General features: G+C 49.9%; 1 protein-coding gene across 1 annotated transcript in view; it reads left to right on the top strand.

Moving 5' to 3' along the window:
- The first annotated feature begins 9,038 nt into the window (after positions 1 to 9,038).
- Positions 9,039 to 25,171, top strand: part of Xkr7 (XK related 7) — a 28,507-nt gene continuing 12,374 nt past the window's right edge. Inside the window, exon 1 of the mRNA XM_021639688.2 lies at positions 9,039 to 10,310. Within this exon, the coding sequence (XP_021495363.1) occupies positions 9,727 to 10,310 (584 nt within the window). The 5' untranslated portion in view covers positions 9,039 to 9,726. The remainder of the gene's footprint in view (positions 10,311 to 25,171) is intronic.

The following is a 25,171-nucleotide window of genomic DNA, read 5'->3' as shown; positions in this document are numbered from 1 at the left end:
CATGTAGCTTGAACTGGTCTCAAACTTGATATATAGCTGAGGATAATCTTGAACTTCTGACCGTGTCTTCACTCCCAAAGTACAGAGATAATGTATGGGCATGCCAGGTTTTTATTTTCCCCCCTCTTCTCTTTCCTCTCCTCCCCTACCCTTTTACTCTTCTTCCGCTGGAGGGAGGGTGGGATGGAGGGGTCAAGATGGGAATGCGTGGATCAGGCCTCTGTGAAAAGGACGTTGACATCCAGGACAATGCCTGTGAGTGTGGACACCATGCTAGGATGTGGGGACCCAGTAGTATACAGGACAGGATGATCTTTGGCTTTGTGGGGTTACAGCCATGAGCATCATGTGGTGGACATTTATGCATGTGCCATCTCCTAATTGTGATACTGCTCAAACAAAAATTTCACAGTCCAGTGAGACCGCGTGGAGGGTCCTGAGTTAAATCTAGGGGTGGAGGAAGGCTTCTTGAGAAAGCGACATTTAAGCTGCGATCTCAGGATAACTAGAAATAAACTAGGCAAAGGAGAAGTGTGGAGGTGGGGCTGTGTGCTGGAAGCTGTGCCAATGGGCTCAGGCTATGCCTTGGCCTGGGAGACTCCATGTTACAAGTAGCATTTGGCTGAGCTTGACAGTATCAAAGGAAGGAAGACTCGGCATCTTGGTTATTTACATAGACACCACCACTGTGCAGCACCGAGCATGAGGCACAGACCCCACTGCTGTGAGGCACAGACCCCATCAACGTGAAGCACCAGCCCTGAGGCACAGACTGACAACGGTACTCCTCCAAAGAAAAAGGTGCCACCTAAGAGCTTACAACGTAGCCTGAGAACATATGGGCATGTGGGCGTATCAAAACCACATCAGAAAAACCAGGCCTGAGGATTTGCAGAATATATCAGAAGAATGAGGGGTGCAGCAGCCTCACAGGACCCCGTGAAGTCAAGGACAGCTGACACTGGGACAGTGACTGCTCACCATTCCACCTACCTGTTATCTGACCACCTGGGGTGTGTGTGTGTGTGTGTGTGGTGTGTGCTTGATTCCACTGGAACTAACCTCCCCTCTGTCCATCTTCTGAAAGCCCAATCATCCACACTGGCCATGTGCTTCAACTCAAGTGTGCTGGACCTTTGCATGCCTCCATCAGTGTCCCCCCTAGATGCTCTGCTGTCTTGTGTGGTCACCTACAATAACATCTGCTCTCTGCCTTTGCCTCCAGGGAGATGTCTTTAAATTCTTCACCCCAGTTTGACCTCTTTATAGTCATTCTGTAATGTGTGTCCTGAGAAGTAGAAGGTTGGAATAGAAGAATCTATGATTGCCAGATAGCAAGGAATATTGGGATGACCTGGCCGGGCAGAAAGACACATACAGATGCACTAGCCTCATCCAAGTTCTCTCCTACCATAGTGCCTTGCTCTTTACTGTCTTCTCTTGCTGAAGCACTCGCTATCCCCCCCCCCATAACCTCTCTGTATGAGCATGCTGTCGGAAACATAGGTGCGCATGTATGTGTCTTTCCGTCCTGTCAATCTATGGACTAACAGTTAACCTGCCAGCTATGTTGATACCTTTGACTTCCATTTACCAGGTCATCCCAACTTTCTTTTTCTAGACAGGGTTTCTCTGTGTAGCCTTGGCTGCCTTGGACAGAGGGGTAGGAAAGACTGAGGAGTCAGACGGGGCTAGGCCACAATGAGGGGCCTGATGGACCGAGAGGAACTAGCCACCGAACACACCCACCAACCAGACACTTACTGGACACTTGCTGTTAAACAGCGGTTATGCTGTATCGGCAGCTAAGACAGACAAGTCCCTAACAGGAGCTCCCTAGGGTGTGCCCACCAAGCCTTGCTGCATGCTGGGAACCCTGCTGAGTGAGCACTCTCCGTCACCCCGTCCTTGGATCCTCATGTCCATAGAGAGGAAAGGACCCTGCAATTGAAGCGGAAGCTGAGATCTAGCACAATGGAGCTCACCCGCAAGGATTCCAAAGTGCTACACAAGTCCCGAAGTCCACGGCCATTCCCAGCCGCCACCCAAGTCCCGAAGGCCACGGCCATTCCCAGCCACCACATCAAAGGAAACAAAAACTGATGAGACAAAAACTGAGAAAGGAAGCGGCTACAGTGGCATATGCCCGTAACCCTGGTGCTCGGGTGGCAGAGATGGGGACTCGGCACAGGTTCAAGGTTAGCCAGGTCAACAGAGTGAGTTTTAAGTCAGCTGGGGCTACATAGTGAGACCCTGTTTCAAGAAAACAAATACCGATGAAGAAAGATTTATTTATTTTGTTTGTTTGACAAGCTCCACAGAGAAAAAGACTAGTTCTGTCCTTCTTTCCTGTAGTAGTGTTCACTGAAAGATGAAACAAGGGGTTGGGCTGGAGAGCTGCTCAGCCGTAAAGAGCACTGGCTGCTCTTTTAGAGGACCTGAGTTTGGTACCTAGCACCCACATGGCAGCTCGCAATCATCTGGAACTCCAGATCTTGGGTATCTGATGTCCTCTTCTGGCCTCCTCAGGCATCTCGCACACATATGATAAGCACACTGGCTTATGTGCAGCGAAAACACTCGTACATGTAAAATAGAATAATAAAACAAAATGAGATGATACTAATAAGAAAGATGAAATGTGGGCAGAAGGGTGGCTCACGCCTATAAGGCCAGCACTGAGGCAGGAGAATAACTCAGGAATTTGAGGCCAGATTGAATCACAAAGTGAGACCACGTTTCAAATAAAGCCAAACTGATCAAAGTCCAGGAAGTACGCACGTGGAGGGTTGGCTGGGTGTCATCTGTGTGAATCTCTCTGCACTGGTACCAGTGGTCAGCCGTTCTTTCTCAGCATGGGCTCTCCTGGAGAGTGTTCTACCCACCAGAGCCCACTCATTTAGGCTCCCTGTGGCAGTGTTACAGGAAGACTCACCGCCAGCTCTTTTAAAAGGCCTTTTACAAGCAACCTCGTTAGTGCTGTTGTCTAGAGGACAGACTGGAGCACTCCCCAAAGAGAGCATCTATCAAAATCATTAGCAGTCAGAGCCTTCAATCAACAGGCCTATACCTAGAAACTTATTCTAACAGATATCCAAAATGGTGTGCCCATCAAGTTTCTGGCATATTATCCCAGGCTGGAGGCCACTCAATTGTCTATCATCTAAGGGATGGATGAAGTAGGTTATGGGACATCCAGTGGAATTCTTGATACTACGAGAACGATGCACTCTCTATGCATCGGAACAGAGCAGGCTCTGAAAATGCTGTCATGTGATGGGGAGGAGGCAAAGCATAGGACTGGACACAGTTCTGTGTCTCTTTTTAAATGGTGTGAATGCCTGTGGAGAAAGGTAGATAAGCACTTGAATCGACAAGGTGCAAATTTTAATCTCAACCCTGCGGATGCTGATGAAAGCAGATCTCTGTGATGTCAAAGCCAGTCCCGTTTACATAGCAAATTCCAGGCCATCCAGGGTTGCATAGTGAAAACCTTTCTCCAAAAGGAGAAGTGGAATGGATGGAGTTCTGTTGACAGAGTGCTTGCCTAGCATGCATGAAACCCCGGGTCCAGTCCTCAGCACTTAGGACGTGGAAGCAGGAGGATCAGAAGTTCAAGATCATCCTAGGCTATATAGTGAGTCTGAGTCTAGCCTGGGCTATATGAGGCCCTGTCAAAAACACTCTTGTATCATTGGTTGCCTCTGGAAAGGAGCTGGTGGCTGGAGAACAGGGCAGGAGAAACCTTTCCCAGTGTGCCTCCTTTGTATTTTTCAGTTTCTATATGGATGTACCAAAAATTCAATAAATAAATAAAGACATTCGTGTTCATTTAAGTGACTCTCAGATCCTACAAAGAACAAGACGTTGACATGAGGAAGACGCCCTAAGATGACTTAAGCGAGGAATGGGCCATCACCATTATTGCAGGCCTTTGCCCTTTCTGCTGCGCTGAGCCTGCTGGCTCCCCTGAGTCCCGAGGGCTCAACGGGGAGAAATCTAGGCATGCAGGCCTTTAGCTCTGTACCAGAAACAACTTCAAATCTATCATAGTCAGGTAGTATCAAAAGCAATGAATTGAAAAATAACTCAGGGGAGGGGACTAGTGTCTGAGTAGGATGAGCAACAAAATGCCCATGAAGGCAGGCATGGTGGTATACATCTGTGCTCCTAGCACTGGGAAGGCTGGGGCTGGGGGCAGGGAATACCCCTCTGAACGGGCCACAGATTAGAGAAAGGCAAAGGCTTGCAACCTGGGAAGAGCATGAGCAAAAGCTTAGCAGAGAGAGAGAAGATAGGCTTTCTAATAAACAGGAATTCTGCGGAGAGGCTCAGGGGTATGTAACCCACCCAGCATGCACGAGGCCTGGTGTTCAGTTTTCAGCACCAAATACAAACCCAATTTAAATTAAATCAAAGGAAAGGCCAGTACCCTGTGTGGCTGGAGCAGGGTGACTGAGGGGGAAGATAGTAAGAGATAAAGGGGAGGATGATGGGGAGGAGAGATGGGCAGGACAGAGACGTTCGCAAGGCTGAGGACTGGCCACAGTGAGGTGGGGAAGAGCCGAAAGGGACTCAGCAGACATGAAGCCTGATCACATTTCCCTGTTAAGAGCTTTCTCTGGCTCCAGGTAGAGGTTGGACCTCGAGAAGCTACAGAAACCTCAGTTTCACTGTAAAAATTTCCCAAATGTTAGACGCTAGCTTCAGGTCTCTTCAAATACTTCTCTGACTGGTAGATAAGCCAGTGGGGCTGATATGGCTGATCTCTGGCCTCAGCCCTGATGATCTACAGAGAGCCTAGGGAGGAGACTAGGTTATCCAGCCGGCCAGGAAAAAGTACCAAGGTGTTGAGGTGGGGTATGGGGTTGGGAGCAGTGTGTCTCCTTGTCTGTCCAAGGGAGCTGAATGAGATGATCCTTCGAAATCTTTCTGGGATTGGGACTTGGGGATCACAGCATTTGGAATGTGGTGAGTTATCTCAATACTCAAAAGTGAGTATGGCTGGCTTTTCCTTTCTGGCAGTCTCTCAGGTTCCCCCTCTTAGATCTGATCCTCACAGGGTTGACCAGAGCCCTGTGGTGTGAGCATTGATGGGAAGCCTTTTCCATCCTCTCACTCTCAGACTCACCCCTGTCCCCACTTTCAAGGGACAGATGGGTGTACAGCAGGAGGCAAGTGGGCCTTGATGTCCACAGCATCCCAGGGGAGAGAATTGTCTGAGAGTTTACAGCCTCTCTCTGCCTTCTAGATCTTGAGTTAAAAGCCCTTAGTGTCACAGCCCCCAGGGGCAGGGATTGAAGGGTGTCAAGAGAAAGTCAGGAGGAGTCAATTTTCAGCCTGCAGCTGCTCACATAAGAATAAAAACCTAGAGCGCTGAGAGCTCTAGGCCAGAGGCAGGAAGTCATCAGGGCTGAGGCTGAAGGTCCGGCCCCACTGGCTTATTTACCAATCAGAGAAGCATTTGAAGAAACCTGGAGCTAGCGTCTAAATATCAGGAAATTTTACAGTAAAACTGAGGTGTCTGTCTTCTCTTGGATAATTAGAAAATCTGATCACACTGAGCATAACATCCAGCTAGACTTGTATAGCAGCTGTCCCCATTATCATTTTATTTTATTAATAAGCAAATATACTTGCATGACTGCAAAAATATATACACATCAAAGAATGATTTTTTCCTCCCATCCTTATCCCCAATTCTCATGTCCTTTTAAGCAATCTTTATTATGTAATTCCAAAGTTTCTTTTTTTTTTTACATTGTTACAGTTGTATTTATTTATTTTGTGTGCATGTGGGAGGAGGGCACATGTACCATGGTTTGTGTGGAGGTCAGAGGACAACTTGCAAGAGTCAGTTCATTGCTTCGACCGTGTGGACCTTGGGATTCGAACTCTGGTCCTAAGGCTTGTTGGCGGCACCTTTACCTCCTGAGCCCTCTCACCAGCGCTGGAGTGTCTTTACGCTTATATAAACATATAAAACCAGAAGTTGTTATTTCCTATTTTCACACTGATTTAACCCTTTTCTGCCCTTGTTTTTCCTCCGTGAGGACTCTTCCATATGAGGACAGGGTGCTCCTTCAGGCTTCTCCATTGTCATGGAGTCCCCTGGCTTATTTAGCCAGACTTATTTATGATGGGCACTTGGGTCATGCCCAATACTTGCGTTGATAAACAGCATAGTACAGATTATCTCATGCACAGTTTGCAAATATTTAAGTAGGAAGCAAAGGAAAACCATCAGGAATAGCAGAGGGTGCAGCAGTTGGGCGGGGCCCTTCCTCAGTAGCATCCAGAGGCCAAGAAAGGAGAGGTGACAAGGATGGTTCCTAAGAGCGATTCCCCACATGGCTGGAGACCATCAAGTCTCTATGGGAGCTAGGGAAAGGTTCCAGATATAGCTTTGCCACTGGCTAACTTAGGTTATCCCTCCGGACCCCAGAGTCTCTGTCAGAGAAGTGAGAGAGGCCTAGGGAAGAGCCTGAGCTCCCAAAGGCCTTGTCCTGCTCTGACCAACTGAGGTCCACCTCCCTCCACACTAGCCAGACTCAGCCTTTGCTCATACCCAGATCAGCCCTACTATAGAGGCTTTCCCTTGCTGTCCTCAGCCCCACCCCGCTGCCTCTGAAACACTGTCCCTTTGTCCCTTGGTTTCACTCACAATATCAGAACACAGCAGTATAAACCTCCCAGTCAGACAGAATCCCTCTAATCAGGTGTAGATTAACCCCAGAGCTGACCCACGCTTCAGATCTTTTATAAACTCCTTCCTGTGTCATCTAGTCCACTCACGCAAAGGCTACACCGGGCTGCTGAATGCCAGTGTTGCTACTTCCTAAAAAATGGCCTTGAAGCAACTTTTGCTGGTGGCTCAGTTTCTACCCCCGAAGTAGCTAGTTTGTAAATAACAACGAGTAACAATGTAAATGTTTCAGAGCTGCTAACACTGTCCTAAGGAGTTTACAAGCCATTGCCTGTCTGAATAAGTCACCTTTATAAACTGGAGAGAAAAAAACTCACTTGTAACACTGAGTTCATCACTCACTCATGCATTGATTTGTGCAATGTTCTGCAGAGTTTTTATAGTTTGTTTGTTTTTTTTTCTTTTTGACACAGGGTCTTGCTCTGTAGCTCAGACAGGTCTTTTGCTCACTATGAACCCCAGACAGGCCTTGGATTCACAACAATTCTCTTGCCTTTCCCCCTATTTCTTACCTCAAGTGCTGGATTACAGGTGCTTGTCACAATGCCTGGGTCTCATTGGATGATGTTTGTTTGTTTTTTTCTTTTTTTTGAGACAGGTTTCTCTGTGTAGCCTTGTCTATCCTGGGATTTGCTCTGTAAACCAGGCTGGTCTCAGACTCGGAGACTCGCCTGCCATTGCCTCCCAAGTACTAAGATTAAAGGCATGCACCACTACCATCCAGTTTTACTTTCCTTTCTTTTAAAATTTTATTATCTAGAGTTACATAAGGCCACCTTCACATCTTCACATACCTACTGAGCACTAGAAAGTCGCAGAGTGAAGAAAGATGGGTGAATTTCCCAAACCCTCAGGAAGATCCCAGGCAACTCTGAACAGACAAACAGGAGAAGATAAGCTGCTTGCTGGTGTGTCATTATGAAGAATGAAAAGGTCAAGGCGCGATGGCAGTCCTGTAGCCAGGGTATTGGGGAAATGTTTCTGAAAGGCAATTCTGGAAAGCATTATCCCTATTAAGACTTCCCGCTAATAATCATCCTCATTCTTGTCCTATCAGGAAGGTATGGGGTATCCTCTATTTTGTTATTCTGTGAAACCAAAAAACAAAACAAAAGAAAACAAACAACAACACAACAAAAACCCTGAGTGGTTTACCCAAAGTCATGGACTCATAAAGAACTCCATGTGGGTCTCCATCCTATATCCTCTGGCATCAGAGTATCAGACAGTAAACCTGATTTCTGCTGCTGGACTGATTTTAAATGGGTTATGGGATATATGGAGGTTTCCATTTAGGTGGGGCCCAAAGGTGGGATCCTATCTCTAACAGGCCCATCCAAGCACCTGACAAGAGAGTGGCCAGAACCAGACTCGCTCTTCTGAACCCACTTAAGATTCCTCATGCATTAGACTGGTTTCTAGGTCTGGGGTTGTAGGGGCTGGGTCTTCCTGCTTCAGACCTTCTGACACATGAGCTGCTGGCCTTGAAAACTCCCTTAGCCCCTAACACTTCCCCTCTGCTTTTAGCTTTAGGCAACAGCTGGTACCCCAACCTCCCAAGCATCACTGAGACCAAAACAGTCCCTGGACACGAAAGGGAAGCCAGGCTGCAGGACAGCAGATGGCTGCTCCACCCAGCCCAGGGCAGCTGTCTCCTCTCTCCTCCCTGTCACTCTGAGGCAGGGTGGTCCTTCCACTTCACTTCCTCCCCTCCTCCCTCTTCCTCCGTCCCTTGAGCTTTCCAAAGCCTATTCAAGAGCCACGTTTAAATTTGTTTTCAGGACTTGCTGTGTAATGTTAAGCCACTAGATGAATTTCTTTGACTCCATTTCCTCATCTATAAAATGGGTAGGGATAGTATAAAGCATGTAAATTGTGAGGCTAAGGTGATTAGTGATTTCACACTGCTTAGAAAGATGACAAAGAACTGGTTTCCGTGGTTGTATAAACAATGTCCTAGGACATCAGATCCAAGCCAAGATGGGTGGTGGGATGGGAGTACTCAGCACGTAAGAGGCCCCTCACTTCTTAGAGACTGTGTTTATAATGTCCTTGTCTTTCCAGTTCCAGGCTGCTGCTTTTTGATCCCAGCTCCACTGTGCCTGCCAAGTCTTCTCGCTAAGTCCTGACCTAGCCACATAACTCCTCAGCTGACATTCTGCAGCGGATGCCCCCATTGCCACCTTCTGGTCCTTCAGAACTCGCCAGTCCTATCATTCTGCACCCCGACCCTCACCCTCATCCTAGGAAATGTGGCCTCCAGTGTGGTGGAGGGGGAGGGGAGCTGTTTGCACTAGCTTTTTCCTCCCCCAGAGGTTCCCTCCCATCCGTTCCCTCTGCCTTCCCTAACCGGGCTAGCGGCCAGATGAACGCGGTTCCTGAAAGAAGGAAGAGTGAGCAAGAGACCGCAACTCAGAACTGCAGTTTCTCAGCTTGAAAAAGACAATGAGAAAAGAGATCTCTCAAGATCAAAGGAGGGGATGAAACAATACGTGAACGCGGGGGAAACTAGGAAGTGGCGTTGGAATGGAGTGACGGCTAAAGGGTCACGCCAGGTGTCCAAGCAAGCTGCACCCCCCACCCCCCGCCTTTTTATTCGCAGACTCCGGCCTCCCACCCCCATGGGGCATTGCAAGACCCAAACCGCCGGAGGTACCGCAGGAGATCAATGGAAGAGGAGAGGATAGGGCGGGGGCAATCAAAGAGAAGTGGGGTCCAGAGGGAGGCCAGAGGCAGAAAGCATGCGGCTGGGCCCCGCGCCTCCGAGGAAGCCATGCGAGGGTGACCTGGGATGCTCTCCTCTCCGCGGCCCCCTCCCTTCCCAGGGGGCGGCCCACATCCAGGCCGGGGCCCGGGCGGGGCGGCGCCGGCAAGGATGAATAATTGAGGTAGAGGGGAGGAGGAAGAGGAGCGGCGGAGGAAGAGCGGGAGGCGGGAGCCGCCCGCGCAGGGTCCTCCCCACTCCGCACCCCACCCGCTCCGCCGCCCGGAAGTCGCTCCCCGCCTCCTGCTCCGCCAACATGGCCGCGAAGTCGGATGGAGCGGCGGCCGCGGCCGGCCCGGGGCCCGAGGGGCCGGCGGGAGCAGCCCGGGGCGGGGCGGGAGGGCGCGGGGAGGCGGCGGCGGGGACCGCGGGCCCCGGCCCGGAGGCGGCGGCGGGCCCGGGGCCGCGCTACGAGCTGCGGGACTGCTGCTGGGTGCTGTGCGCGCTGCTCGTGTTCTTCTCCGACGGCGCCACCGACCTGTGGCTGGCGGCCTCCTACTACCTGCAGGGTCAGAGCACCTACTTCGGCCTCACCCTGCTCTTCGTGCTGCTGCCCTCGCTGGTCGTCCAGCTGCTCAGCTTCCGCTGGTTCGTCTACGACTACTCGGAGCCCGCGGAGACCCCGGGACCCGCCGTCAGCACCAAGGACAGCGACATAGTCGGCGCCGCCATCAGCACCAAGGACAGTGCCGTCGCCTTCCGGACCAAAGAAGGTAGCCCCGAGCTGGTCCCCCGGCCCGCACCGTCCTCGGCCAGCGCCTACCGCCGCCGCTGCTGCCGCCTCTGCGTCTGGCTGCTGCAGACCCTCGTTCACCTCCTGCAGCTTGGCCAGGTCTGGAGGTAGGAAAAGGGCGGGTGAAGGAAGCTTGAGTTCTGGGAGTGGGATGCCGCCCCAGATTTGCTCTGGCTTTTCTAGCCCACCCTGCTCCTGTCCTGACCCTCACCCCGACCCACTCCGTTGCAGCTCTGACTGATCCCAGTCAGCTCATCACCTCTGCCAAACTCCGCTGGACCCCAGATTCATAGCTTTGATTTGGCTAACGGGACGAGAAGGGACCAGAGATCCTTAGTATTGTGTGAGCAAGGAGGAGTCAGGGAGCGTGGGGGACGAGTGCTTCTTGGAACAGAGCCACAGGGATCCTCGCAGTCCTGACCCCTTCTCCATGCCCAGATACCAAGGCTCGCCTTAGAAAAGCGCTCACAGGCACTCGGCTCAGAACCGCGACCCATCCCAACATCCTGGGAGAGGCAGGCTAGGAGGCAGCTAAATGACTATCCCGCCTAAACTTCCTGGTTTTGTTGGGAAAGGGTGTGGGGTGAACCCAGTTCAGCACTCTTTGGCTCCTACTTCCTAACGCCACAGTGCTCCCATCCCCCACAAGGGCCCAGAGAGATTTGGACTCTTGACTTGAAACCTTGACTCTAACACTAGATGGCCACTGGCTGCCCCTTAGTCCTCAGACCGGAAAACAACGCTGGGGCTTCAGTCACGCTGCTCACTTCCAGGCTTCATCCTGTGCCAGCCTGTAGAGTGCCTGCTGGGCTGAGTTAATTGGAGAGAGGGGGAATTCTAAATCACAGCCCCCCTCAAATCAGAATCACTCCAGTTCTTTGCGCTGTACCCTGCAGTGACAACATGAATTTGCTTACTGTGAGCTCTTAGGCACACCTCCTCCCCCCTCCGAGTCTGTCTCCTCACCTGTGAAGTGAGGGGGAATCTCTACTCTTCCCATCTCACGGACTTACTGTCCCAGTTTTTTAACCTGTTGGAATGATCAGGGGAGGTCTGCGTGAGGACACTGCAGACTAGAGCATATTTTAGGAATGCCAGGGATTACCATGATTATAACGATGTGTGGAAAGCATGGGAAAGCCACTCTGCAGACATAGTAGATGGCTATTTGCTCTGTTGCAATTTTAGTGCATCTGCCTGGCTCGGAAGACATTGTTCTGAGCTGAACATTGGGAAGTGGACCCCTGGTGTCTGCCCCAGCTGCTCGCTTGCTGTGTGTCACCCTTGTTATGCTGCCAATTCCCTCTCTGCCTCAGTTTCCCCATCTTCACCTGCCAAGATGATGTGTATATTCCACTTTTCTTGCCCTGGAGTAGGGAGAACAGGGAAACACTGTCCGTGGTCTTATTATTATTAGCTTGACACACACAAATATTCATGTCTACATCCAGGAACTAATCTGCATTTATCATTCTGTGCCCAAGTGGGCAGATGGTGGGTTATTTTTAGATTCTGAAATGGTAACTTCCTATTCTGGGTAGCCAAAGCTTCATCCCCCTTTCCCTTCAACCTAAAGCAGGCCAGCTGCCCCACGACTCACAGGCCACCTCCTCCCCATTCAGAACCCATGAACATGAAGCTAATGGGAATCTTCTTTCTTGAGTAGAAATTGAGTTTCCCTCAAAGAGAGAAAAATGACCATAGATGGGCATCCCAGGGGAGTGGCTGGAAATGGCTAAGGGTCCACTGAACTCCCTGGCTCTAATATACTAGAACTCTCTCCACCGCTTCCACCGTTCTACCCTGGGGAGGCGAGAGTTGGAATAAGATGGCTTGGAAGGGGCAACAATCAAAGAAGCCCAACCTGTGGCAGTGGCTTGTGTCCATTGCGTAGGATTTCTAAAACTCAGAAGCTCTCGGGGGGGAAAAAGGAAGAAAATTGGTTGTAATAGTATTAGGCCTGTAAAAATCTTAGACCGGGTGTGCATGGTCCTAGTTTTTAAATTTTCCTCTTGATGGCATTTATTTGAGCATTCACTCTGACACTTGAACTCTAATTCACAATGCTATCGCAGGCTCACCTTTATGAAGGGCTCGCTTTCTGCCGAGCGTCGCGGTTGCCTTTTTTTTTTTTTTTTAACCTTCGGTCTCTTCTGTGTCTTTTCTAACAATCCTGTCATGTGGTTAGTATTATAATTTTCACTTGGCGGTTGAGGGAAAGGAGGCTGAGAGAGGGGGGCACCCTTGCCCAAGGTCACACAGTGAGTAACTGGGAACGTTGGAACTCAAGATTCTGCATCTTCAAAGCCCAGAGTTCAACTTATCCACCTGGCAATTCTGCCACCAACGTGTCCTCCAAAGCTTCAAGAATTATGAGTCTGAGATTGTAGATTACACTACGATAGAAAGTCCAGCTTCTGTGGCGTGGAGATAAGAATGTGAGGAGACAGGGAGGCAGTCCAGCCCTGCGGGTAACGATGAGGAGACTGTATTGTGGGAAAATGCTGGGTTTGGGGAGGGTGTGTTTTTGGAGGACTTACATTTTCATCTTGGTTTGAAAGTGACCTTGGGCCATTTCTGAGCCTCAGTTTCCCTGTGTGTGAAGTGATATGATTCGATGTGGCGTTCTGAAGGTGTGGTATCTTTCTCAAGATCCATAACGAGGCGGTACAGTACCATGTGGCCACCTGCTGCCCCGAGCAGCTTAAGGTCATCAAGGTCAATTTGGGGGTCTTCTCCCAATACCCTTTTTGTGTCCAGGTTTCAGTACTGTCTCCTCTGCCTCCTAATGTGCCTGCCCTTTGGAGAGGTTTTGAAATGAGTTGGTCATCTGCTGGGTACTTCACTCCCTGCATAAGCACAGAAACCACTTACAGAAAGGAGTGAGGCTGGGGTCTACAGAGAGTGGAAAGCAATTACCGACAGCTTGACTGTTCAGTAAATTCAGACTCTGCAGTCAGTTAGGAGAGATCTCAGAGAAACGGCTGCTGGGAGTGAGGTGTGCACGCCAGGCCACATTAAGCAGGCTGCAGTTCTGGCTCCGGGTCTGGTATTATTGAATGCTCTGGACCCTCATCCCACAAGCTTTGGATTCTTAAACTGCCAAGGGCCGGGTAAATAGAAACATTCAGAGAAGGCAGAGAGAAGCCACGCAGTCAGGTGTGCCTAGAAATTAGGCTGTGTTGGCACAACGTGTTGGTTTACCGTGTAAGGTGCCCCAGCAGATGCTCTGACCAGTAAGGCTGGTTGACAGGAGGAAGCCGAGCCCTTCAGGGTGAAGCCTGAGAGATTGCTCACCAGTCTGTTCCTGATTCCACACTCTGGTTCTGAATTTCAATCCGAAAGAGAATTTCAACTTTTTGGGCCTGTATAGTGCCTTCAAAGGCAGAAGGGTTGCATAGACATAGGTGCATGGGGTGTCAGGCAAGGGGGTGTCACGGGAAGCGAGTGTTCTAGATGAGACAGTGAGAACACCTGGTCCTTCTAAAGGTGCCATGAGAAATCATGGATCTGGCATTGCTGGGTCTTTATTTTTCAAGGGAAATGGGAAATTAGAAAATCAACTACTAAGAATTTTAAAAAAAGAGTGCCGTGAGGGACAGTGAACTGGCTCAGTGAGTCCAGGTGCTGCCACCAAGCCTGCCTGACTTTCCTCTCCAGGATCCACACGGCAGAAGGAGACACTGACCCCTATAAGTTGTTTGCTGACCTCTACACTGTGTGTGCGCGCGCACACACACACACACACACACACACAGACACGAACTTGCACATGCACACGCACACGCACACGCACACACAGGCACATAACTTTAAAAATAGCATCAGCCAAAGGAAACATCGGAAGGGGTGTTCTTCCTATAACCTAAGGCAAACACCTCACAAGAGGGAGGGTCCTTTCACGAAGATGTTACTAGTTAGGACATAAAAGGAGGGAGTCCATAGACAGCACAGCTGCCGCCTTGCAGCCAGGGCTGTGTGAGATGGTCAAGGGTGTGCTAAAACCTTCCCTCCGTGGTTACGATACAGCCATTCATCAGGTGAGGAAGCAAAACTCGGAGGAGTCCAGGAACTTGACTGAGGTTAGAGGGGTAGGTTGGGGGAAGGGAGGTGCCTACCCAGCTTTGTCTTGTTCCCAAACCCAGCTGCAACCCCATTATGACATACTTGCTGTGTTTCAGTATCCTGGGGAAATGCCTTGAAGCAGTAACACACTCAGCTCCCGGGAGAAGAGCAAACAGATCCTTTGGTGGGATTTGAATCTGGCTGTGGGCTGGACACCAGCCTGTTCTTATCCACCTCCCACCCCCAGCCCTCTGAGCTGTTAAGCCACGGAGGGCTGTTAAGCCAATTAAAGTCCCAGCTCTGCCTCCTCTGACCCCGTAGGCAGCAAAGCAGTAAGCCATGAATCCCCGCTCTCCCTAATCTTGAACTCATGGGCCCCGACTTTGCCAGATAAGCATGGCTTCCTAAGCCAATTAGTGTGAGGAGAGCTGGCATGGGATCCCTCCCAGGCTGTCAGAGTCTGAGCACCCTGAGGTGGGGAGGGTGGGGGGGGGCAGTGAGCTCCTGGGGCCTCCCTCTAACAGCTCACCAGAGTCCAGCTGTCCCGTCGCTGCCTGTGTGTGCCAGTGAGTCCTACACTCCAGGGGACTTGTGCAGTGAGTCAGTGCTGCTATGAAATTAGGCTCTGGGTTCCCCTCTGGGTTCCCAGCTCCCTCTGGGAGCTGGATCTTTTGGTGTACTGTGAAGAGCATGAACTCTGGATTCAGGGTCTCCATGAAAACCTTGCACCACTATTCTCTTAAGCCACCTAATCTCCATTCTTTCCAAAGTAGAGAGCATAATTGCACCTGTCTGCTTCTTGTGTTGTTTTGGGTTGAATGAGGTAACACGTACAATGTACTTTGCAGGGTCTGGCCCCATCGTTTAAGTATTCAAAACCCAGTGGCAGAGCAGATGAGATGTCTTGGCAGGTAAAGGAAACACCATGAGGCCTGACAACCTGAGATCAACCCAAGGGCCTCACATGGTGGAAGGAGGGAACCTGTGAGTTTCTCGTGTGAGCTGTGGCACACACATGCCGCCCTTACACATGTGCACAGGACATAAATAAATTTAAGTGTAGTATTAAAAAACTGGCAGCAAGCAGAGGTTAGCACCACTGTTCTGTGAGCAGTAGCCAGTGACGGGGTGGGGGCTGGGAGCCACAGTGACAAGGTGCTCATGTATTTAATCTCCAGATATTTATGGAGCACCTGCTGTATACCTGGAACTGTTCAACGTGCCAAGGATAAAGAAGTGATTAAGATGGCAGTGTGGACTGCAGTGGGTCACATAGCAGTAACGCTGTGTGAAAAGATGAAACGAGCTGGGGAGAGGGTCCAGTGGCCATGAGGAGCCTAGTCCCCACCTAAAAAGCCACATGTGCCTGTAACCCAAGTGTTGTGGCAGGGCATGGAGACAGGACGGTGGCTGGAACATCTTTTTGTAATGTCTGCTCTGGCTGCTGGATGAAGAATGGATAGGAGGGAGGTCAGGGTAAGTCTGGACACAGGAAGAATCTCGTAAGATCTCAGCGAGCAAGGATGGGGCTGGACCGGTGAGAGTGTGGCAGCAAGGGAAGGGCTCTACCTCAGGCTGGGCCAACAGGATCTCTTTCTTTCTCCCGTCCTTCCTCGGTTTCCCCATTCATACAGGTAATGACCACAACCCACTCCCTAGAACCTGCCATTTTCTGTGACTTTGGGCAAAAGTCAATATTTACCCTTGTCTTGGTAACGATGTTATCATCCTGTGGCTTAGGGTGTCATGACCTACATAATATACATATCATGTTGAGCACCTCGCCTGGAACACAGAAGCACTCGACTGTAATTAGCCCTTGCTGTTTTCATAATTATGTGTAATGTCAGTGACAAGTTAGGGTCTGTAGTCCTTCCAAACAATGTCTCGGTCGTCTCTCCATCATTTCAATCCTGGTCTCCATTTCCTGTGTGTTGGTTATGAGTCTAGGATTTTGAATCATCACACCCACATCTGAAGCATGTTTACAACCCCTTCACAAACGTTCCTCCCTGCACTGACTTGGCAGGCTTTTTCCAGGGGCCTCCCCACCCTCCTCCGGGGAGACCCTCCCCAGTGCATCCTGCACTCCGCCTTCCTTCCCCCTGCCATCAGGGCAGCCACAGTCCACAAGAGCTGCTCCTGACAGACACAGAGGCGGCACTTAGGCCCTGTCCTCTGTTTGATCTATAAAGACCACACAGGCGAGAAACCCTAGGGAGCCAGGGGAGAGAGGGCTGCGAGGAAATGGCTTTGAACCCCAGCAGCTGGGGCAAAGGTCTCTGGGGAGAGGAGGAGGCAGTCTGAGATCTACTCTGGCCTTTGCATTCACCACCCTGCCTTTGTGATGGTGTCCAGATTCTTACCCTGGGAAATGCTATCAGCCTCCCCCACCATGTCCCCTCCGCACCCCACTCCACCTAAAGGCAATTGGGGATCTTGGATCTGATACTCAGGAGCCCCAGGGTGCCCCTGGCTCCTCTCTCCCCCAGCCTCCATCAGGGCTCTTGGCTTCACTCTTTGTCTCCAGGCCCCAGAAGCAAGACACTAGTCCATGATGCCCAGAAACTGCTTCCTCCATCTGCCTCCTTTCTCACTCCCCACGAGGGAACCTCTACACACCCTTTGCACTGGTTGCTTCTGTGTTGTCAGAGAGGAAGGAGCCTCAATTAAGAAAATGCCTCTGTAAGATCCAGCTATAAGGCATTTTCTTAGTAATGATCAATGGGGGAGGGTCCAGCCCATTGTGTATGGGAGGACACCTCTGGGCACCTGGGTTATATAAGAAAGCAGGCTGAGCAAGCCACAAGGAGCAAGCCAGTAAGCAGCATCCCTTTGTGGCTTCTGCATCGGCTCCTGCCTCCAGGACCCTGTCCTGTTTGAGCTTCTGTCCTGACTTCCTCTGGTAATGTGAAACAGCAAGGTGGAAGCATAAGCTGAAGAAGCCCTTTCCTCCCCAATTTGACAGACCTTTTGGTGATGGTGTTTTGTTGCAGCAATAGAAACACCGAGACACCCTTCAGGGCCACACTCTGCATGCCTCTTTCTCGAAGCTTTCCCTGAACAAACCCTGCACCAACCACCCTTAGCCTTTCACACCGCTGTCCACTTCTTCATCCAGGGGAAAGTTGTCTTTATAAGCTAAGGTGAAAATTGCTTGGCAGTTTTTTGTTTGTTTGTTTACGGAAGAGTTATGCTTTCCAGCCTCACCCAAAAGTGTCTCTCTGAGAAGGGGTTTGATTAAGGGAGACTTCCACCTGCTAATTGGATTTGGGGTTTTGTTTATGTTTTGAGACAGGGTCTTACATAACCCTGGCTGGCCTCCGTGGCCACTGAGATGCTCAGTGGCCTTGAACTTCTAATCCCCTCAAGAGCTAGGATCACAAGGCGTGCACCACCACTCCCTGGTTTATGTAGTGCTGGAGAGCTTAGTCCATACTAGGTAAGCACTCCGTGACCTGAGCTACATCTCCAGCCCATAATTAGATAGTTCTTGCATTGTCTGAGGATTTTACCTCTGGTTTTTAGTTCACAAGAACATAAATAATTACATTCTTTTGTAATGTATTGTGAAAATGTTATAAAAATCAGATGTTTTGATGGACATGGTGGCACCTGCTTCTTTAATTCCAATACTTGGGACACAGTTTCAAGGCCAGCCTGGTCTACACTGAGAGTCAGCTAGGGCTACATAGAACAAGAACCCGCAGAACCAAAACCCTATCCCACTGCCTGCATGGTTTTCAATGATCCACCTGACCTCTCAACCTTGCTTTCTTCTGATCTTCGAAGAAGGGATAACAGTCCCTGTGTGAATGGCCATTGTGCAGGCATGTTGAATGAATGCAGGGAACATGTTTTATGCATTATCAAGCGTCATTCAGCACATAGTAGTGCTCAGTGTTAGCTAGCATTATTGACCCATTTTACAGATGTGAAGCTGAGTTACAGAGAAGGCTAGCCTTCCAGCTGGTAACAAAGCCAGGGCTGAAAACCACATGGTCAAGCCTCCTGAGCCCACCTGTGTGAGTTCTAAGCCACCCCACCTTTCTGCTAGTTAAGTGTATGTGATTGTAAAAGTTTAAAAATATATATATATATATACACACACACACACACACCTAGGAGAGGTCACTTGATCCTGGCTTAAGTTACAGGCAGTTGTGAGCTGCCTGATGTGGGTGCTGGGAGCTAGAGCAAGAGCAGCAAGTGCTTTTAACTGCTGAGCCATCTTTCCAGCTTTGATTAAATATATGTATTTTACTCTTCTGCGTGAGTGTGTGTTTGTGCCTTCATATGTGAGTGCAAGACTGGGTATGCTGTGGGCATGTGTAGAGGTCAGAGGACAGCCTTGGGTGAGTCTTAGCCTCACACCCTGAGGCAGGGTTTCTTGTTGCTTTGCATTTGTGTACAGCAGGTGATTTGGCCCACCACTTTCTGGGGATTTTCCTGTTTCTGCTTCTCATCTCACCAAAGGAGTACGCTTACCTTACTGCAACACACACACACACACACACACACACACCATCCATGGGTTCAGGGGATTCAAATGCTAGACTCCACACTTGCACACAAGTGCTGTACCCACTGACACACACACACACACACACACACACACACACACACACACCATTTTCTTATAGACAGATCAATCACATATTATTTTGGGAATGAGAAGAAAAAAATCAGAAAAGCATCTAAAATGTTTTATTTTAATGTAAAATAAAAGCCTGCTGCTAACATTCCAGGCTCTTCCTTAGCTATCCCCTGGGCTCATCACTCATTCCTGTCACAAGCCTGGGAGGCCTGGCCTTGTTCTTGCTACCTTTAGCAGCCTTGCACCTAGCCAGCTCCTGGTTCCAGCTCCTGTTCCTGCTGGAACAGGTTTTGGATTCATGGCTGCAGTATCAGAACTAGGGCAGTGTAAAAACCTGCAGCTTGGGCCCAGCAGTGAGGTTCGCTGGGACTCCAGCCTCAGCCTTCAGGTGCCAGGGGGCTAAGGGTAAGATGGAGCATGAAAACTTGAGTCCAGTTCCCCAGAGGTAAAAGGCCTAGACGGCTTAGGAGATAGAAGAAATAAAATTCCTTGTGTGAAATGGGTGCTTAATAACACTGGTTGAACCTTTGAGATCAGAGTCTTGGGCAAGTCATTTCCTGGGTCTGCCAAGTTCAGATGGGGGGCTTGAGGGTCTGGGGCTGAGTTTTCCCAGGGCTTGGGAAAGAAAACAGAGGAGAGGAGCATTTTGGGTCCCAGGCAGGTCAGGATATCAGCTGTAGCTGTAGCTGTAGCTGTGTGATCCTGGCTAGTGGTGCTTTGCCAGCCAGAGTTTATCTATAAGATAGAAGAGAATATGGTTCAGCCTCTGGGTTCTTTCAGAGGTGATGTCATCATGCGCCACAGAGCGCATCCTCAGAAAACAGCGTTGCTACTCTTATGGGCAAAGTCCATTCTATTGCTTAATAACCAAAGGGAAAGGAGATGGAGAGGAGCCCCCAGAGGTCCGAATCCTCAGTAATCCTCACCTACTGAGCCCCACCAAGGAAGATCCTTGTTCTGTGGCTCCATCACAGTGTGCACACAGAAGATCCAAGTTACAGGGAGGTGGGGTCTTTTGCATAAAAGCCAGAAGACCTCACAGCTCTTACAAGGGCACAAACGCCCACCAGCAGAGGGTGTGGAGGAGGCAGCTAACCCACAGAGATGTTGTAAGCAGTGACTTTCTTTTTCAGTTTAAAGGACAAACTAGATGACTGTAATGCCCCTTATGGTTCAAATTCACAGCCCTGACTTCGGGTCTTATATGCTGCTGGACTGTCATGCTGCAGGCCGAAATTTGGTGACATTTGGGGAGACCCAGCCTGGGATGTGTTTGCCCCCCATAATTTTATCTCACCTACTAGCAATTGCTTTCATTTTATGCATTTGCCTTTTAAATTCAATTCACTTGGTTTTTACACTGCTGGCATCGAATCCAGTACCTCGCACATGCTAGGCAAGTGCTGTATCCCTGAGCCATAGCCCTGGCATTGCCTTTTTTTTTTTTTAAGCAACATTTTAGTTTTTAGTATGCAAAATCCTAAACATATGCAAAAGCAGAGTGACTAGGCTGATGAACCTCCCATTGTGTCATTCACATCATTGATTCCTGGCCAAGCTGATTCTACAGAGTTCAGTGCTGTCCGCTGACTCTGTGGGGTCCGAGGTGTTCTTTGTCGGCACTGTCTAATGTGGTAGCCTCCAGACACCAACCACAGAGCCCTTAGAATGGAAGCAGTGGGGGGGGGGGGGGCTTGACTCCAATCTCCTGTGACATCTGAATTTAATTTAAGTGACTTTAATTTCTTCAAATTTATTTTTATTTTGTATGTATGAGCATTTTGCCTGTAGGTATATATGTGACCATGTGCAGGTACGCAGGCATCTGTAGGTCAGGGGACATTCTCCAGGGTCATTTCTTCCACCTTTGGTTTAAGGCTGGAGTCTCTCATTGGCTTGGAACCTAAGAAGGCTAGACTAGCTGGCCAATGAGCTTCCAGAGTTCAGCCTGTCTTAGACTCCCAGTTTGACATCATTACTGGGCTTGCAGGTATGTGGTACCATGCCTGGCTGACCTTTCTTTTCTTTTCTTTTTTCCTTTTTTTTTTTTTTAATGTATAGAAGTGTTTTGCCTGCACCTGGCCTACACATGTGTGTGCTGGGTGCCTGTAAGGGTAGATCAGAAGTGGCCATCGGATCCCCTGGAACTGGATTTATGGGTGGTTGTGAGCCACCGCATAGGTGCTGAGAACCAAAGCCAGGTCCTCTGCAAGAGCAACAAACTCCCCAAAGCACACACGGGTTTTCTTTTAAAATCACGTGATAGTTCTTTTTAATTAGTCGCCATCATTTTCAACTTGGGACTTTCCATTTTGCATTAATATCCTAATTGCTGGCTGGCCTTGAAAAAATTAGAAGGGAAAACAAAATGAAGCCCCTATGGTTGAATTGAATCCCCTCTTCTCCCAGGGTGTGGGTGGTTGAGCTAAAGTGTGGCTGCCCCTTTAGATAGGGCATGCCTCTAAAGCTCCCCAGAGCCCCAGAAAATGAAATCAGCCTAATCCTCAGAGCATTGGCATTCAAAGGTCCAACTCTGCTTCTGGAATCTTTGCCAGAGCACAAGCAACCAGATGTGAATCTGTCTCTCTGTGTTAGTTTCCAGGTACCTTCAAATATCACCAGGCAATTGGAATCACCACCCCTTCCCACTGCTTCCTGACATCCTAGCTCCTGCCCAGGGGATAGGAGGTAGAGTGCAAACAAAGGACTTTCAGAGCCCTGAGCTTTAGTCTCTCCTGCACATTACCAACCCATGACATAGATGGCAAAGTTGAGGTCCAGAGAAAGAAGGGAAGTGAGAAGCCATAACCTGGTCCCAAATACTTTGTTCTAGAGCAGCTCTCTGTATTTCTACTAAACAAGAACGTGGATGCTGGCTGGGTGCTGGGGAGAGAGGGCAGAATGAGAGAAAGTCACAGGTTTTTTTAGTTAGGGCCTAAAATCAGTGGCCGGAAGTATTTGGCCTGCTGCCAGCAGAGAAGAGGGGCTGTGACTCTGCAGAGGCCTGTGAAGGAGGAGGGAGACAGCCTGGCTTCCAGCACCACATGAAATGGGAGCCAAACGTGTAAAGTCACATTCTTTACTGACATTTAGGATTCTTTTGGCTGCCAACCCCAGGGAGGGCCTATTTTCGCATTCTTGCAGGAGTGCTTATAATCGAGGCACAAACCAATGGGAAGAGATGTTGAAGCCATCCTTCCTGGGCTGTGGGACCCACAGCATAGTGGGGTCCAGGCGCCCTTAGATCTATGTCCTGGTGAAATGAGGGACATCACCAGTGCTTTCCAGCTGTTGGGCTTGGGCTGAGTCCCTTCTTCAAATGTCTGATTTCTCTCTCTCTCTCTCTCTCTCTCTCTCTCTCTCTCTCTCTCTAAGCCTATCCTTTTCTCTCACCTGGCAACTGACCCACCCTCCACTCTTGTCCTAGCGTAGTGAGCTCTCCACAGCAGCCAACCGTTACCTCTACATCTACTGCCCTTTTAGAACCTTCCTGGGTCATGGGATGAAGGCTGAATCAGACAGTGACCCCTCATCTCCCACTCCCCCTCACTTACCTCAGGACATTTGCTCAAGTTGTTTCCTCCACCAGAATCTGTCTCTCTCCCCCTTCACTTGCTTAGCTCACATGTCCAACTCAGCCTGCTCAGTAGTCCTGACTTCCAGGGAATCTTTCCTGATTGCAGAACCTTCTCCAGTCCCATTGGTATCCTCCGTGTTGGAGCAGAAGACCTTGTCTGGACATAACATGTTTTTCTCCTGTTTAAAGGATGATTTAATCAATGCCCAGGCCTCCGTTATTAAAAATAGTTCCTGCAGATGGGTGGAATATCTGTTTGTCTGCTCCTGTGTCTACCATAGCTCTCAGCACATAGTAGGTACTCAGAAGTGTTTGGGAAATAAACATCAAGTGGGGCTGACAAGATAGTTCAATGACGGAGCACGTGCTTAGCATGTACAGGGCCGTGGATACCCGTCCTCCCCAAACCCCACCACCACGTCAAATGAACCTTTCCTTTGCTGAGATTCCGTATCCTCATCAGAAGATGGGCTCCTGTTCACAGACGTTATGTGGCTGCAGTGAAGATTTTAGCAAGATACAAAACAGAATGTATTGGATGAATGGCAGTTACTTTCTGCAGTGGGTAGAGACCTCCCCAAAGAGAAACTGCCTGTTGAGCTCACCTAGCCAGGTCTCCTCTGGCCCTCTGTTCTTAAGGACAGCTTCAGTGGGACAGCCAGCCTTGGCAGAAATTACCCTCCTTCAGTTAGCAATTCTGACTTTTTGTTTTGTTTTTAAGTGGTCTCACTTTGTAGCACAGACTAACTTGGAAGTTACTATGTAGCACAGGCTGGCCTTGAACTCACAGAAATCCTTGCGCCTCAGCTTCCTTGTTTTGTATTTTGAGATAGGGTCTCACTCTATAACCTAGGCTAACCTCAGACTGGTAATCCTGCTTCAGCTGCCTGAGAAGATCACAGAATCACAAGCAAGCGCCATTGTGCAAGTTCCAGGTTTCCTTCCTGACAAGGCCTCTGAGCTGACAACAGGATGCCCTGTTTAAGTGTCTGAACCACACTACCTCTTTCTGGCTTCCCAGTTTCGATGAGAGGTTGGTGCTTAATGTGAGTTGATCTCATCAGTGAGCCCTTGCATACTGTTCATCATACAAAGAAGTGAAGGGCTTGGGGGTAGGAGTCCTGCTGCCTCCCCAGCCCCACCCTCGGCCTGCACTGCCACAGGACAGGGCCCATGTTGGAGACAGAGTTCTCAGCAGGCCTACAGGCTGCTTCCCGGATGCAGCAGGCAGAGCGGGGGAGCCTCTGGAAGCTGCTGTGGTTTTGGCCCAGAGCCCCGAGGGGGAGCGGGGAGGGGCGAGAACACACGTTCAGAAGCGCGGGGACCGACAGATGGAGGAGCTGAAGATGTGAGAGACACAGACAGACAGAGAGGAACCCAGAGTCAGGAAGAAGAGAATCAAGCAGGGGAGGACGGCTGGAAAACGGGCAGTCATGCCGAGCCACGAGCTGAGCAGCAGGCCAGCAGATGGACCAGTCAGTGAAGGACCAGAAGCCCCAGGCAGACAGACCCACAAGAAGAAAAACAAAGCTTGTGTCCACAGGGCAGACAGGCTGGTCCCAGAGCCCAGGTCAGACTGTCAGATGAACATAGTATCTGAAGAACAGGATGGTTGATATGTAGTTCACAGCATTAGACAGGTGGGCTGGCGCAGGGTCCAGCAAGAGACCCACAGATTGACCATGGTAAAGGAATGGCTAGAGAAGACTGACATTCAGGGAGCTGACACCACCAACAATGACCTGGGGACTGAGGCCAGGCTTTCCTTTCTGAATGGAGACTAGAAACAATGACAGAAATATTACCTCATGCTAGAGACCCCATCTCTCTCCTGGGGTAAGCCAGGTGCTGAGCCCAGAAGTTTCTCAGGAACACTGACCTCCCTCATGTCCACTCCCAGACCTTCCATGACGTTTGCTATAGAAGATGCTGGGTCACAGGGGTGACCTGGTAGGGGAAGAAGAGTGAGTTCTGTCCATTTGTTGACCCTGCTGTGTGCTCATGGAGGTCATAGGGTCCTGAGGGATCCCTGGGTCTGGAACAGGTGGATTCAAACACTAACTCTTTGCATCTCTACTTCTCAGGCCGGGCCTTTTTGCTCCCAGCCCCATCTCTTTATGCTCACTGGTTCTTTAGATTGCTCTTCTAGAGCACGCTTCTTCTCTCTTAGCAGGAGACTGTGAGTCAGAGGCTGGCAAGATGGCTCAGGAGGCAAAGGCACTTGCTACCAGGCCTCACCACTTGATTTTGATCCCTGGGTCTTACATGGGAGAGGAGAGAGCTGACTCCTGCAGGATATTCCCATCCTCCCCATGTGACACATACATGCCCCCCTCCCCCACACAGTAATGAATGCAATAATATTTTGTTTGTTTTAGAGACAGGAAGTTAGAAGCGACACAACAGGGTTCACATCTGCAATCCTAAATCTTGGGAGGATAAAGCAGGAGCAATCTCATGACTTTGAGGCCATTTTGGAATATTTAGCAAATTCCAGGCCAGCCAGAACTACAGAGCAAGACACTGTCTCGTCTCTATAACCTTGTAACGTGGGGACACAGCCTGCAGTGGCCTGTAGGTTAACAGCACTGATGCAAAGCCTGCTCAGCCCGGGCTTCAGGCCATTGGCAACTGAGAATCATAGAGTAGCCTAGCCAGGCTAGAGGGGCACCAGGGAAGACTTCCTGGATGAAGAACAACAGAATGCATGAGGAGTGGGGTGCTGGGAG

This window comes from Meriones unguiculatus, chromosome 4, assembly GCF_030254825.1.
Source record: "Meriones unguiculatus strain TT.TT164.6M chromosome 4, Bangor_MerUng_6.1, whole genome shotgun sequence".
In the NCBI taxonomy this organism is placed as follows: Eukaryota; Metazoa; Chordata; class Mammalia; order Rodentia; family Muridae; genus Meriones; species Meriones unguiculatus.
The sequence above is the reverse complement of the archived record's forward strand: the minus strand, read 5'-3'. Positions and strand labels throughout refer to the sequence as shown.